Source organism: Sturnira hondurensis, unplaced genomic scaffold (assembly GCF_014824575.4).
Source record: "Sturnira hondurensis isolate 20B ecotype Veracruz unplaced genomic scaffold, ASM1482457v3 Scaffold0018525, whole genome shotgun sequence".
Lineage (NCBI taxonomy): Eukaryota > Metazoa > Chordata > Mammalia > Chiroptera > Phyllostomidae > Sturnira > Sturnira hondurensis.
The window spans coordinates 12,860,189-12,874,512 of record NW_028091156.1 but is presented as its reverse complement, the minus strand read 5'-3'; the positions used below and the strand labels follow the sequence as shown (position 1 = coordinate 12,874,512).

Sequence of the window (14,324 nt, the reverse complement as noted above, 5' to 3'; positions counted from 1 at the left end):
TGCCTCCCCGGTGTCAGGCACAATAGGAAGCTGCATCGACTCCTAGACTCAAACCGAATGTGTCTAGGCTGCTCTGGTGCCACTGCGCCGATGCCTTCCTCTGTCGGAAAAGCCCCACCTTGCTGCAGTCATCTGCAAAAGCCCCGGGGACATTTCCCAGTCCAAGGGGTCAGTCTTACATATTAGCCACTTCCATGGGCGTTGCTGGTGTTTCTGCTGTTGGGGTTGTTGAAAGCAGCTCCAACAGCTCAGCGCAGTCACTGCCCTTGCATTAGCCTGCAGGTGACCTATGATGCCGACGACATGTGTCATCCCAGTGGTCCGACCACAGCTGAAGGAATGGCTCTGGACCACGACTGTGGGGCAGTCATCGTTTCTCATCAGGGAGGGGGAGCAAGAAGCCCCTCCCTCTTAGCATTAAACTTGGACACCACCGCACACTGAGCACGAGCCTGGGCTTCCAGCCCCAGAGCTTTCAGCCACGCCGCTCTGTGTGCAGAACGGCTTCACGGTCATGTCCGAGAGGCACCGTCCCGAAGTCAGGCCGCTGGCCTGTGCTCGCTGAGCCCCTCGAGTGAAGCAACATCCTGGCCTGAGACAAAAGAGAAAGCTTCTCCCTGTGCTGATCCCAGGCCTGCTAATTTCCTGTCCTGGCTAGCTTTCCAGGGCAGGCAGCCCGTTCCTAAACAGCCAATGGCCGCTGTTAGCAGTGCCCCTGCAAGGGCCTAATGAGCCCCTGGCCCCCACCCCTGGGCTCTCGAGCACCCTCTACCCCCTCTGGGCCCCTGGCCAGACACCACCCACTCCTCCCTTGTTATCACACTTAGGGACACGCTTGGGGCATCCAGACAGTGTCATTTTGGGTCCCGTTGCCTCTGGACGCTGCACTCTAGCTAATTTGGACTCCGACTCAGAGGAGGGATCTGGGAGGGCCCTCTGGGGCGTTCTTAGACATCCTGGGGATTCAGTCCTTCCAGAAATTATGAGCTACAAACTGAACAGGGTCATAGGTCTTTTTAGAGTGACTCAAACAAGCCTGCAAAGCAGTTTGGGTCCAGCGTGCTGTGGCTTGGGGCCCGGAATCTTTATTATTATTTTTTGTTTATTTTATTTTATTTATTTTTTATTGAATGCATTGGTGTGACACTGGTTAATAAAATCGTATAGGTTTTAGGTGTGCGATTCTGTAATATATTATATGTACACTGTTGTGTGCTCACCACCCCAAGTCTCCTTCCATCCCTGTTTATCTTCCCTTCCCCCTCTTCTGCCGCCTCCACCCACCTTACTCCCTGGTAATCACCACGCTGTTGTCTGAGTTGTTTTTTGTTTGTTTTTGCTCAATCCCCTCACCTTTTCTGCCCAGTTCCCCAAGCCCCATCCCCTCAGACAGCTGTCAGTCTGTTCTCTGTGGATCTGTTTCTATTTTGTTTCCTAGTTTCTTAACTTAAAAATCTTAGAATTGGTCTCTGAGCTTCCCCAGGGCTGGACCTAGAGGAGAAGAAGGCCTAGAGCCCTGTCGTAGTCAGTGAGCCTGTGGAATGGAAGCCCGTCACAGTTGTCACTGTGACTTCCTGTGACAACTAATCTGTATCTTGACATTTGTCCTCTGATCAGAAAAATTGGAATATGGAGGGAGTAAGGGTGTCCTTGCTTGTCCTTCCTATTCTAATACGTCTCCAGATAGGAATTATAATGTCCTCCAGGAGTAAAAACCAAACAGGATCCAAGAGAGATTCACGTATAATTCGTAGTGGGTGCTAACTAAACTTACTGAGGCAATATATCAAAATATTATGTTGTACACCTAAAACTAACCTAATGCTATAGGCCAATTACAGTGCAATAAAACAGGAATAAATTAAAACATTAAAAAAATAATTGACACCCACTTGCCGAACAAACAGCAAATAAAATCAAGAGGTTCTTATGGTTGCCTTCTTCATCTTATAGATAATTATTTTAATAATATTCATTAACAATATTATTTGTAATTAATAATATAATTGCTGTTTATTATTACCCCATAATTCGGCCATAATCAGAGAGGAAAAAGTACTCTTACCTCCTCCCTCTGCCTGTTACAGTTTGCTGGGCTACCATCGCCTAAGTACACACTAAAGGATTTAGACCCTGGCTGCTGTGGCTCAGTGGATTGAGCACCAGGCTGTGAACCAAGGGGTCACCAGTTCACTTCCCAGTCCAGGCACATACCTGGGTTGTGGGCTGGGTCCCCGGTAGGGGGTGCTCAAGAGGCAACCACACATTGATGCTTCTCTCCTTCTTTAAAAAAAAGACAAAGTGAAGGGTTTAACTCAGCAATTTGGATCTACTAATGTTTGCGGTAAGAATTTGGGCAACTCAGTAAGTCACGGAGCGTCTCAGTTTCCTCAGCTTTAAGTGCACTTATTTTTCAAGATTGCGGAGGAGACAGTGATGCCTGAAGCCTTTAGTACAGTATCACGGAAACTAGTTATCATTGAGATCATCATTAGAAACACGCATGTTCTTCTTTCTCAGTCTCCCTTTACCTTATGTAATTTTTTAAAAGATTTTAGTTATTTATTTTTAGAGAGAGAGGAAGAGAAGAAGAGAAACCTTGGTGTGCGAGAGGCAACCCATTGACGTATCAGAGATACGTCAATGGGTTGCCTCTCACACCCCCCCGAATGGGGGCCTGGTCTGCGACCCAGGCATGTGCCCTGACTGGCAATTGAACCAGCAACTTTTCAGTTCACAGGTGAGCGTGCAACCCACGGAGCCACACCAGCCAGGGTTGGACTTTCCAAGTCCTCACATTTCCAACACTGTTAAACCTGAACAAATCTACTTTAGCTACCTTAGAAACTACCAATTGACCACTAGATGTCAGACTTGTTAAATAGTTAAAAATATGCTCCATTTTTTTTTTTGTCCACCCCTAGGACTTGGAAACCATATTTACCTTTTTCTCCGTTTTAAGACATCTTCTGTGACTTTGACAACTCTTTCATGAGGGTTACATTTCTACCAGTTCAGAATGTTTCAATATTCAGAGCAGAGGCTGCCTCTAAAAGCAAACATCAATATGATTAAAAATAAGTAACCAAACTGTACGTTTTAGACATCAAGGCTCTTGGACTGATGGGTCTCTTTTTTTTTCATGCAGTTACACTGGGACCCTGGAGCTGGGCCGTGGGCATGGCAGTGTGGGATGACAAAGGAACTGGTTAAAGAGCCCACTCAGAGGAGAGCCCAGGCAGGAGACCTAGTTAGCAACTTCACTGTCCAGTCCGAAACGTCACCTACACGTTGTCTGAACACAGTAATGGAAATAAGCCCTAACAGGATTGAGTAAAGAGTAAAAGGAGGAGAATGAAGGACCCAAGAGAGACCTCTGGGATGAGAATAAACTTGCCAAGGCACAGGAGTGGGAGAACATTATGGTTTTTTAAATTATGTAAATACCTCTATTTGAACAAATGCATTGCTACCAGATCCCATCACTTCTTAGTTACCGTGACATTGTGATCTTGAAAACTACAGCAAACAGCTTGACAAAGCAAGAGCACCTAGGTCTACATGTAGATTTTTATTTTTTAGTGACCACATCTCCTTGTCTCAGGTATAAAATTAAAAAAATCTGTTGTACACTTAGCACACTTCGCCTGCCGTATCCTGCCTATGTTCTGGGCACACTCACCCTCAAAAGCATCATTTTTAACAGCATTTTGATGTTTTATACATCATGTAAATTTCTAGGATCTAAAAGCACATATATCAAACTAATATGCATGCTGAAATTGACCTTTAGTTGGAAGCAGGAAAGAAAGGCCCAAGGTAAATGGAAACTTTGGGTCATTCAGGCTTTTTATTTTGGGCAGGACTTAAAAAAGGCTTAAATCTGAAAGAATTTATAAAATTATTTGAAACCAATAAATATCAGTAATTATGTACTGTCAATCTGAGCAACTTCACTTTTGCTGGAAATAGGGACAAGAGAATATGTACATGCTGAAGGTGGACAAGAAAACTCCGCATTTTGTTGGAATTGGCCAATGTTCACTTTCAGGCGTATTAGCCCTTGGTCTGTTTTCCTAGGTACAAAAAGCTTTACCCCTTGGGAGTCATTTGAGACAAAGATACTGACAGGACACTCATCACCCCCCAATATTTCAGCGCGTATTTCCTATTAACAGGAACATTCTACATATGGACAATCCTACCGTCAGCATTAGGAAACTGTCACTGATTCATTAGGAAGATCTATTTCACGAAGCCAGTCGAAGCGTTGCCAATGGCCCATGGAGGGCCTTGAGAGCAGAAGGACCCAGACCGGAACCACGCATTGCATTTAGTCATGTTGTTCTAGTTGCCTTCCATCTGGAATAGTTCCCTGGTCTTCCCTTGAGTGTTTGGACAACTTTGTTGTAAGTCAGTAATTCATGGCATGTTCTTCAGTTTGTCTGACGTTCCCACGTGATTCAATTCGGGTTGTGTGGAACGATCTGAAGTGATGCTGTAGTCTCATCGCGTGCTAGAGAGTGGGGACCTGTGCACCTCGTTCTGGCGTCACCCCGCAGAACCAGTTTAAACTCTGTGGTCTGTAGGCAACGATCCCAGGTACACTTTCCGTCTGTGCACTAGACAATGCACTGTAGGGAATGCACTACACAGTCTGACATTCCCTCAGTCTGTATGGTGCAATACCACCTCCCAGTGCCCAGCTACTACTTGAGTGACACCACTGTATGGGATGGCTCGCCCAGAAAATACCCCAGCTGTCGTATCACGGAATCAGGTTACAGAGCTCCCAAGACAAACCATTCATCTTGCTATTCTCCATCCCCCTTCCCTGTGTCTTTCCCGGAGCCCTCTGGAAATTGGTGTGTTGGGGGAAGGAGAAGTTCCTATACCTGCGCTTTGGGGCCGAAGACACCTCTGGATGCCCTGAACGGGAAAAAACATGTGATTTCACCCCTACTGTATTTTCTCCCTTTACCTATCTATATACTCTATATAGTATAGAGTATAGCTCTATAGCTCTATACTCTATTTACCTATAGCTCATATTGGATGGATTTCTACAGGTATTTCTGTTCCATGCACAGGTGAAGCCGCAAGTGCTCCTTCAAAAAGCCCCATTTAGCTCTGGCTGGTGTAGTTCAGTGGATTGAGCACTGGTCTGCGAACCACATGATTGCAGTTCGATTCCCAGTCAGGGCACATGCTTGGGTTGTGGGCCAGGTCCCCAGTTGGGGACACTCAAGAGGCAACCACACATTGATGTTTCTCTCCCTCTCTTTCTCCCCTCCCACCCCCTCTGTCTAAAAATAAATAAAATCTTAAAAAAAAGCCCCATTTATATATTCTAGAGCTGCAGTTTTCAGAATCCACTTGTTCAGGACATGGTCTGCCCGACTTACCAGTTTCACTTTTCTGTCTACCTCTGGTCTGGATTTTCTATGGACTGTATCTGGTTGGTCCCCAACCCACGGTCAAACCTGACTGCTCTGCGTGCACATCCTTCCCCTGGTCTTTGGGATTCTGACCCATCACTAGGCTGTGGCCGACTGACTTCACCCCTGATTCCTGCTTGGCTGGGAGGGGTATTCGGGCCTGTCTTTGATCTATTTACAGAGATGATTTTTTTGGAGGAAAAGACAGGGCAAAGGGGGAAGGTAAACATTCTTTCCTAACTGCTAATTGTGTATCAAATCTCATGCTCTCGGATTCAGTGCATTATCTTAATCATTTCAACCCATCCTGGAGTTAGATGTAACTAACCTTTAAAAAGACATAAAACGCACTCCAATTAATTTGATGTCTGAACAAGTGTGAAACAACAAAGGCCCTATAACCTAATAAATCAAGATTTCTTTATTTATTTATTAATAAAGATCAATTTATTAATCAAGAGGTACTTATGTCTACCCGGGAACCATTTGCTTTTTGAAAAGAAAGTTACGAATGCTGTGTGTTTCAGCTCCAGGAAAATCTCCCCAGGGCACAACAGTTTGTTTTAATATTATTTAAAAATAAGATTATTTTATGTTTGCTACATCATTTGATGCCTTTTTAAAGGTTAATGTGGGTAACAAAGTTCTTAACAAGTACATGGTTGTGCAACAAAATAAAAGATATATGAGTGTGATACATGAGTTTAGTTCTCTCTCCCTTCTCTCTAGTCATCAAATTCTTAACTATCTCTTAAAATGGCTTAGAAGATGGGTTGGTACCTTTGTTTCTCTCGTGCTAATTAATATTTTAGATGATTTTACGATATGCAAGGAGATGGTCCTAGTAAAATGCGTGGATGTTTCGATGTGCTCTCTCAAGTGCACATTTAAGGACGCACAGTCCCATGTGGACAGATAATTAGCGCATGGAGGCTGGGCTACACTTGCGAAAGTAGCCAAGAATTACCTTTCTTCATACCCCAACCCTATTCAAGAACCATTACATGTCTTGAAAGAGAAGTGAGCACTCAACCAGGAGAGTGGGAGATGAACCTGCTAGTCCTGAGTAGCAAGATAGATGCACACATCTGCCAGGAAGAGGGGAGGACTCTGCCCTCTTGTGTTTCCCTGGTGTATGACAGGAGACAGCCTGGGCAGGGCTGCCATATTTCCAGTACTGACTCAAGCGTAATATCCTTCGTAGGAAACATAACTGTGGCATCATGAAGGAAAGCAGTGGGTTCATGCCATTTAGAAGATGAACTAATGGTCTCACCATGTACGTGTGGAAAGTCCAGGCTGCTACTTTGGTGAGTGACTGTTTAAATTGCCTTAAGTCTTCTTCTTTAATCAGCTGATTCCTCACAAACGTGGGAGATTTTTACCTGCACTTTAGAGATCAAATTGTCCTGAGACGGGGTGAGAGAGCACGGCCATGCTGGAATTAACTGCTGAAAAAGTGTAACTCCTAAACTTTTCTACACACTTCTCCTGAAATACTCTCGTTTTTTGGCTGAGTTTTTGAACCCTGAAACGAACTCATGCTGCTTCTAGAAGCTCCTGCCTTGGGGATACTTGCCTCGCAGTTTCTCTTCTCTGTCTAGTGTGGCCTTCATTTCTGTATAAATCCATGATTTGAAATAGTCTGCAAGAATGGGCTTTTAAAGACTGACGATTTGTGAAAAGCTGCCTCCAAATTAACCAAGCATATTTGTGCAAGGGTCATTGTTTATGAATCATATTCTTCGGACAGGGTTTCTTCTAAGTAATGTTTCTATCAGCGAGGGTTTCAATCTAGCTTCAGTGCCGGCCCAAAGCTGTCTTGAACTAGGTGTTCTTAAGGGAGGGCCTGTATAAACTTTGATTTATATTTGCATTTTATGTATTCCTTTTAAAAAGACATATGGGCATACAATAAAGTCTTTCTGAAACTATTCACAGTGTTCAAATTATAGCCTATGTACAAACTTTTCCTACCAAGTTTTCCCCAATTTTTGTGGCAGTTTTATAAACTAGCTAACAGACTCCACTATTAATATCCCACCAATGTTGGTACACTTTTTATGATTTTAAATTTACTTGGTTATTGAGAGGCATTAATAACAGACCTCTTTAAAAAAACTAACAACCAGAGTCTGCAATGCAAAAGCAAACCCGTAAGAGCCATACCCCCAGGGGGAAACCTCTGGTGTTACTGACCAACCTTGAAGGTAATCAGGTTTCCTATCTGGGATCCACGGATGAGTTTCAGGGGGTACTCTGAGAAATGTCCTCAAATTCAGTGCAAATGTTTCCAGTGCAACAATGTACACGGATTTTCACTGAACAAACCAAAAGAAGTTGTGTGGTGGAAGTGGATGGGTGTGGTATGGGGGGCTCTAGGATCAGAGTGCTTGGAATTTTACTCCAACCTCCCCTCCCCCCTTGGCTGTGTGACTTTGAACAAGCCCCTCACCTTCTCTCTGCCTCGATATTCTCAAAATGACAGAAATGCTCTTATAGGGGTGGCTGTGAGGATTAGATATGAGGATTTGATGGGCACTTGAAGACCATAATACAGTGGCAGGAACTTGGGAAGTACTTCTAAACGTCAGTAATTACCATCAAGTTCTCAAAGGGATTCGTTACCATCAAAGAGTTAATAGCCACTGGCCCAAGGGATTTTAATTATACTTAAAAAAATCTGCTCTTGAGTTGGGAAATCACACTAAAACCTAATTCTGATAGAATATTCATTAGCAAAACATCGAGATGCGTATTCATAACGAGACAGAACAATCTGCAGATCATTCTGAAAATGTGGAAGGCCGATTCCCGGTGTTTTTTCTCCTCCTAAGAGAAAAAGGATGCACCTGGGTCAGGGTGAGCCCCCAAACTGGGCACTTTTGATCAGTTCCTGGTTGCTGGACCAGCCAAGTTTGTCTTGAAACCCTGAACTGAACCTCCAGGGTGATAGTTGTTGTTTTAATTTAATTTGATTTTTATTGTTCGAATACAGTTGTGTCCATTTCCCTCCCACACCCACCTGCCACCCTCCATCCTCCCCACCCCAGGGCAGTAGTTCAAACTGCAACTTTAGGTATTTGCAGCCACCATCGCTAACGCCAGCACCTTCTCCAGCTCGCCGAGCTCCAGCCGAAGGAGAAGGGGGGTAAGTAAAGAGGTCCCTATACCATGGCTTGTACAAAGCAGACTACCCGCAAATCTACCGGTGGTAAAGCACCAAGGAAGCAACTGGCTACCAAAGCTCGCAAGAATGCGCCCTCTACTGGAGGGGTGAAGAAACCTCATCGTTACAGGCCTGGTACTGTGGCACTTCGTGAAATTGGACGTTATCAGAAATCCACTGAACTTCTGATTTGCAAACTTCCCTTCCAGCGTCTGGTGTGAGAAATTGCTCAGGACTTCAAAACAGATCTGCACTTCCAGAGTGCAGCTATTGGTGCTTTGCAGGAGGCGAGTGAAGCCTACCTGGTTGGCCTTTTCGAAGACACCAACCTGTGTGCTATCCATGCCAAATGTGTAACAATTATGCCAAAAGACATCCAGCTAGCACGCCGCATACATGGAGAACATGCTTGAGAATCCACTGATAGGAAACATTTCATTCTTTAAAAAAAATTTCTTCCTGTTATTGGTAGTTCTGAACGTTCGATATTTTTTTTCCATGGGGTCAAAAAGGTACCTAAGTATATGATTGCAAGGGGAAAATTGGGGACAGAAATCAGGTATTGGCCATTTTTCCATTTTCATTTGTGTGTGAATTTTTTTAACATAAATGCGGGGACATAAAGCATTAATGCAAGTCAAGGTGTTTCAGTGAACAAGTTTCAAGCAGTTCAACTTTATAAGCATATAAATAAACCTGTTAAGTTTTTCTGGACAATGCCAGCATTTGGATTTTTTTAAAATAAGTAAATTTCTTATTGATGGAAACTAAATGGTGTTTGTAGCATTTTATCATGCAGTAGATTCCATCCATTCACTATACTTTTCTAACTGAGTTGTCCTACATGCAAGTACGTTTTTAATGTTGTCTGTCTTCTGTGCTGTTCCTGTTAAGTTTGCTATTAAAATACATCAAACTGTAAAAAACAAAACAAAACAAAACAAATTGCAACTCTACATTTGTTGATGCTCTTTGAGCCTTTTCTTATCCAGTTATGACAAAAGTCAAAAGTTACAAGAGCAACGAGATTTGGCATCTTTTAATGAAAGGTAAAACAACAATATAAACACACACAAATTTACAGAGAAGGAATCAACTTTAATCCATTTGGAGTAAAAGGTGTTTCTTATTTAAATACGGTATAAAAATAAATGCAAGAAATATTAACTGAGAAAGTACAGACAATGGACAAAGATATGAGCTTGTTTATGACTGTGAATACACCAGTGAAGTCAAACTTCCTGTGCTAATTTGATTGATTGGCAAATGTGAAGCCATATGTATACTTAATAATATATGCTTTTTTCTTCCTTTCACAATCCTTCCAGTTTGTCACTGACTGAATTTTCCGTGAGCTGTGTATTTAGCAGAAGCTTTAAGAGAAAGAGAGAGAGAAAGTGTGTGGGGGCCGGGGGAAGTAAAAGGTTTACTTCACTTGAACTTGATAAAAAGGAAAAGACACAGATCCAGCTTAGTACAAGGAGGAAGCAAGCAGACCACACTTTGAAATGGAGGCATTGAGATGGCAGAGTCCCTTGCAGATGGCGATGCCTTACGGCACACAGAGGAAGAACATTTCAGGTCCTTTGCTCATGCGACATCTTGTTCTAGGGTCCTCTGTTCCAGGTGACAACACAGAGCTACAAAGTTACACAACGACTCAGTCTGCTTCCATGCCACGGGGTGATCTTTTTAGTAAGACTGAACAAGACTTGTTAATCTCTTTGACGTGAGGGATTTCCCCTGAGGAAAAATATAAACAAGGGTAAAAACCAGGATGATGCCTGAAAAACCTACTTGTAAATAACATCTATTTATCACAGCTTATTTTTGTGCAAGGGTGCACACGGAACCCTCTTGGTACATCTTAGTCACGACCAACTTCCCTCCCACCCACACGTCAAACAAAACGACCCTCCCTCTGTCCTCCCACCGCCCACCGCCTCCCCCTGCAAACAGACTGATGGGTTCACAGCACATAGTAGCAACTCATAAAACAAGTCCATAAACGTTCCACTGAGGCTGAGCAATAATACAAGGCTTGGGTTAGCAGCTGGTAATAAACACGTTACAATAGAACTAGTAGGCTGCTCTGAAGGACGGCCATGGGAAAGCGTTCTTGTTCAATCGCTGGAATTAGCGATGCCTTTATAAATACTTAGATAGGCCTAGGGTGTGATTTAGTTAAATGAAATGCATTTTTGATGGTGTGATTGGCGGAAACTCAAGATTGAATCTGTCTCTTATCCTATAGAGTCATGGAGATAAAGGCACCAATTATACATCGAAAGACAAAAATTGCTTAGCTCCTTACGTCAAATTTGAAGCATCTCCCTGTGCTTTCCTACTTGATTTCCTCCAACCCCAACCCCAGAAATATCCCATAAATTGTGATTCCACATATTATCTTAATACCTAGAATGCATATTCATTGGGGGGGATCTTGGCAGCTAAAACTGTCTCTGTTAAGTGCTCTAGCGAGGTAAGACATGTACAAATTCTGATCAAAAAGCAGGCTGTCCATTTCTGTTTCATCTCCTAGTGTGTATGTTCTAATACAAAACTGATAGTCCACTGATTCAATGGGATTTGTACCTCTCAGAGGTTAAAACACTAAGAGAAAATCAGAAGATTTTTTTTAAAGAAATGTAATATTTTAGTACTAAATTAGTCAAAGCAATAGCCCTGATTCACTACCTGGTGGGGCTCTGAGTTTAATGAAGGGGTGAGGCTGTGTTGGGAGAGAAATCAGCAAATTATCACACATGGCTGCATTTTGGAAAAAGAACAATATGTTGAAGAAATGATTACAAATTTAAAAATCAAACTTTCTCTGTACAGAAACTCACAAGGGCCGTTTTGCTAATTTCACTAGTGAGTGTGCATAGCTTTCAGCAAGTGAGAGCAGAAGATGCTTATTGATTTCAGGGAAGGTGGGGGAGAGAAAGAGGTGGGGGGGGGGAGGGGGAGAGAGAGAGAGAGAGAGAGAGAGAGAGAGAGAGACATTAATGTGAAAGAGAAACATCAATTGGTTGCCTTCTGCCTGGGCCTCTACTGGGGGCTGAACTGGAAACCCAGGCATGTGTCCTGACTGGGAATTGACCCTGTGACTTTTTGGTTCATGGGACAATGCTCCAAGCTACTGGGTTACAGTGGCCAGGGCTCTGGCTCTACCTTTATTCTTTCTCTCCCTCAGGGCAGGTCTCTTACTTAGGTCTTAACTCTTTTTTCTTGCTTACTCGGATGCTTTAAGAAACACCTTTATGTTTTACATGAGATAGTTCTGTTCATTAAACAGTTAATGTTCATGAGAAGAATGACCTAACATTGGTGTGCATGCCAGTGACATCCCCAAATTAGTTATTTCTGTTCATCTCTATCCTCTTATAAACTGTAGGCTTCCTAAGAGCAGTGGCTGTATCTCATGATCTATGTATTCTCAGTAAGGAGCAAAGTGCCTGACCCAGAGTAGGTGCTCAACAACTGTTTTTATTATGTTGGACCAAAGAATCCGGTGGTGCTTGGATACAGGGAACTCTATGGTTATAAACCTGTTACACAGAGCCCCCAGGACGGATTCCAGCTACACTCAGGTAGCTAGGGCCTCATAGCCACTGGCATAAACCCAAGGCCTTGGGTTGATCGGACCAGTAGTTTGGGAAATGCTATTGTATAGTAGCAGTATAGTGAGACATAGTAGCAGCAAAGGGGAAGTTTCCCGCTGGGAGATGTCTCTTCAGCAATCTCCAAACATTCCTTAGGAACCTCTGGGTTGCACTGAATGCTCTCTGACCAAAAACCACTACTCGATCTGCAGGTTGTAGAACTTGAATGGCAATTTAAGAACTAAGGATGGTGCTAGGGGAAAATGAAGATATATTGTCCAAACTAAATAGGCCACATCGTCTGATACATTTCATAACAATCGATTCTCAGCACGCTGCAGGGACCACGAAATTGCTTTCTCAGGCAAGTTATCACCACAAGCGGCTTCAGTTTCAGTAAAACAAGACGGGTGCCCATATATGTCAACAACAAAATGATAAATGAGATGAGTTGCAGGTCCATATGAGAGAAGGAAGAGGAGAAAGCAGTTCATCCTTGTCCAGGCTTGCTTTCTGTGTTCACTGGTAGGGAAACCCAATTATAGTTTACCTATATGAATATACCTGAAATCTCAAGTAATAAAATCTACAGCTCTCAACCCGAAAAGAATATGCACAGAGTCCTCCCTAAATTGCACAGACACAAAATCAAAACCTTCCTCTTCACTGTTCCTGATCTGCTTATACATGATGATGGATGTGTATGTGAAGCCAACGATTTGCTTCGTGACGAGTGACGTGTATGTACATCAAGGATCTCACTAACTCTATGGAGGTCTCACTACACTGCAGCTTCGCTGGTATAAATACAACCTAGAAAATGACCTTTTGGATGACTCTAAGGTTGGTCTCTATTTCATTATGGAAGAAAATGATATCAAGGGACATGAAAGCAAAGGCAGGCCGGGTAAGACTGCGTAAGGACACAGTGATAATGACTGCCATTCTCCACGGAATGATGACCAATAGGTAAAGGAAGCCTGTTATTAATCTGTAACATTAATTAATAAAGTGATTTGGGAAGTCAGAAACACAAAGTCTGATTCCTGCCTTCTACAAGAAGTTATTTTTCCCCTCTGTTGGATTAGAGAAAAAAGTAAAGAGAGAAAAACAGGTAGACTGACGTCTTTTATAATTTTGCATTCCATGTAACCAAGCAATTCAAGTGTTTATAAATATAAGAAAAAAATCAATATTTAGAACTATCATGGCAATAAATAAGTAAGTAAATATCCATCAGTAGAGGATAGAAGAAATGTATTCCAGGCGTATCCATTCAGAGGAATTTTATGTAGTCAAAGTGACGTAGAAGAATATGACATGATATGGAAGATAGTTGCAATGTAACTTAAGTAAAGAAAGCGTATTTCCAAAGCATAATTACAGTGTAACCTCATTCCTTCAATATTGACATACATTTGTGCAAAGTGCTATAGGAGCTATTTTTGGGTAGAGGGAGTGCAGATGAAGGAACCAAGGTTCAGCAGATGAAGTGATTTTTAAAAAATTTATATGGGAGAAAAGCATGGGGCTAGGTTTCAATCCTAAATATTAACCCTTTGAGCTTACAGGCCTGTGCTCTTTTCCCCTCATTTTGCTGCTTCTATGAAATCTGCATAAACTGTACTAGTCAGTAACTCTGTAATGAGCTTAAAGAATTGAAGATTTAACAGAAAAAATTTCTAAAAGAACTAAGCATCGTTTCCTTTTCATTTTTAACACTCCAAAGTGAAAAGGATTTATATTTACATGTGCTCTAAACAATATGTATACTGATAAGTGACGGTGTTCAGTACAGATCTGTCCCGGAAAGATCTGTCCACTGATTTCAGAGACAGCCAGGCCTTTTGTTGAAATTCTTCCCCAGAGCTTCCATAGCTTCTCCGGGGAACTCGATGCCTTCTCCAGAGCTTACCTTACAGGCCCATGCGCCAGCGTAAGGATGCCAGAGCAGAGGCGGCCTGCAGACTCTTTGGAGGGCTCTGTAGAGAGTTGTCTTTGCTGAGATGGGGTACATTTCCCCCCCAACAGAGGTTCAGTTAGGCGAGTTCCTGTGAGTTCAACATGAACATTCTCGAATTCACACTTCTACTGTTCTAGCCCAGAGCCAGG

At 42.8% G+C, this 14,324-nt stretch overlaps 2 protein-coding genes across 5 annotated transcripts in view; one reads left to right on the top strand and one right to left on the bottom strand.

The window, feature by feature from the left end:
* The first annotated feature begins 8,533 nt into the window (after window positions 1–8,533).
* H3-4 (H3.4 histone, cluster member) lies at window positions 8,534–9,379 on the top strand. Its single transcript, XM_037069465.1, is given in 1 exon segment — window positions 8,534–9,379. A coding segment is annotated over 1 exon segment (408 nt). The 5' UTR covers window positions 8,534–8,612; the 3' UTR covers window positions 9,021–9,379.
* A 535-nt stretch (window positions 9,380–9,914) lies between these two features.
* RGS7 (regulator of G protein signaling 7) overlaps window positions 9,915–14,324 on the bottom strand; it is a 314,036-nt gene continuing 309,626 nt past the window's right edge. For all 4 annotated transcript variants that reach the window (XM_037069439.1, XM_037069441.1, XM_037069442.1 and 1 more), the window contains one exon: window positions 9,915–10,350. Coding sequence is in view for 1 of the 4 variants with exons in the window: in XM_037069442.1 (XP_036925337.1) it covers window positions 10,300–10,350 (51 nt within the window). In the remaining 3 variants the exon portion in view is untranslated. The remainder of the gene's footprint in view (window positions 10,351–14,324) is intronic.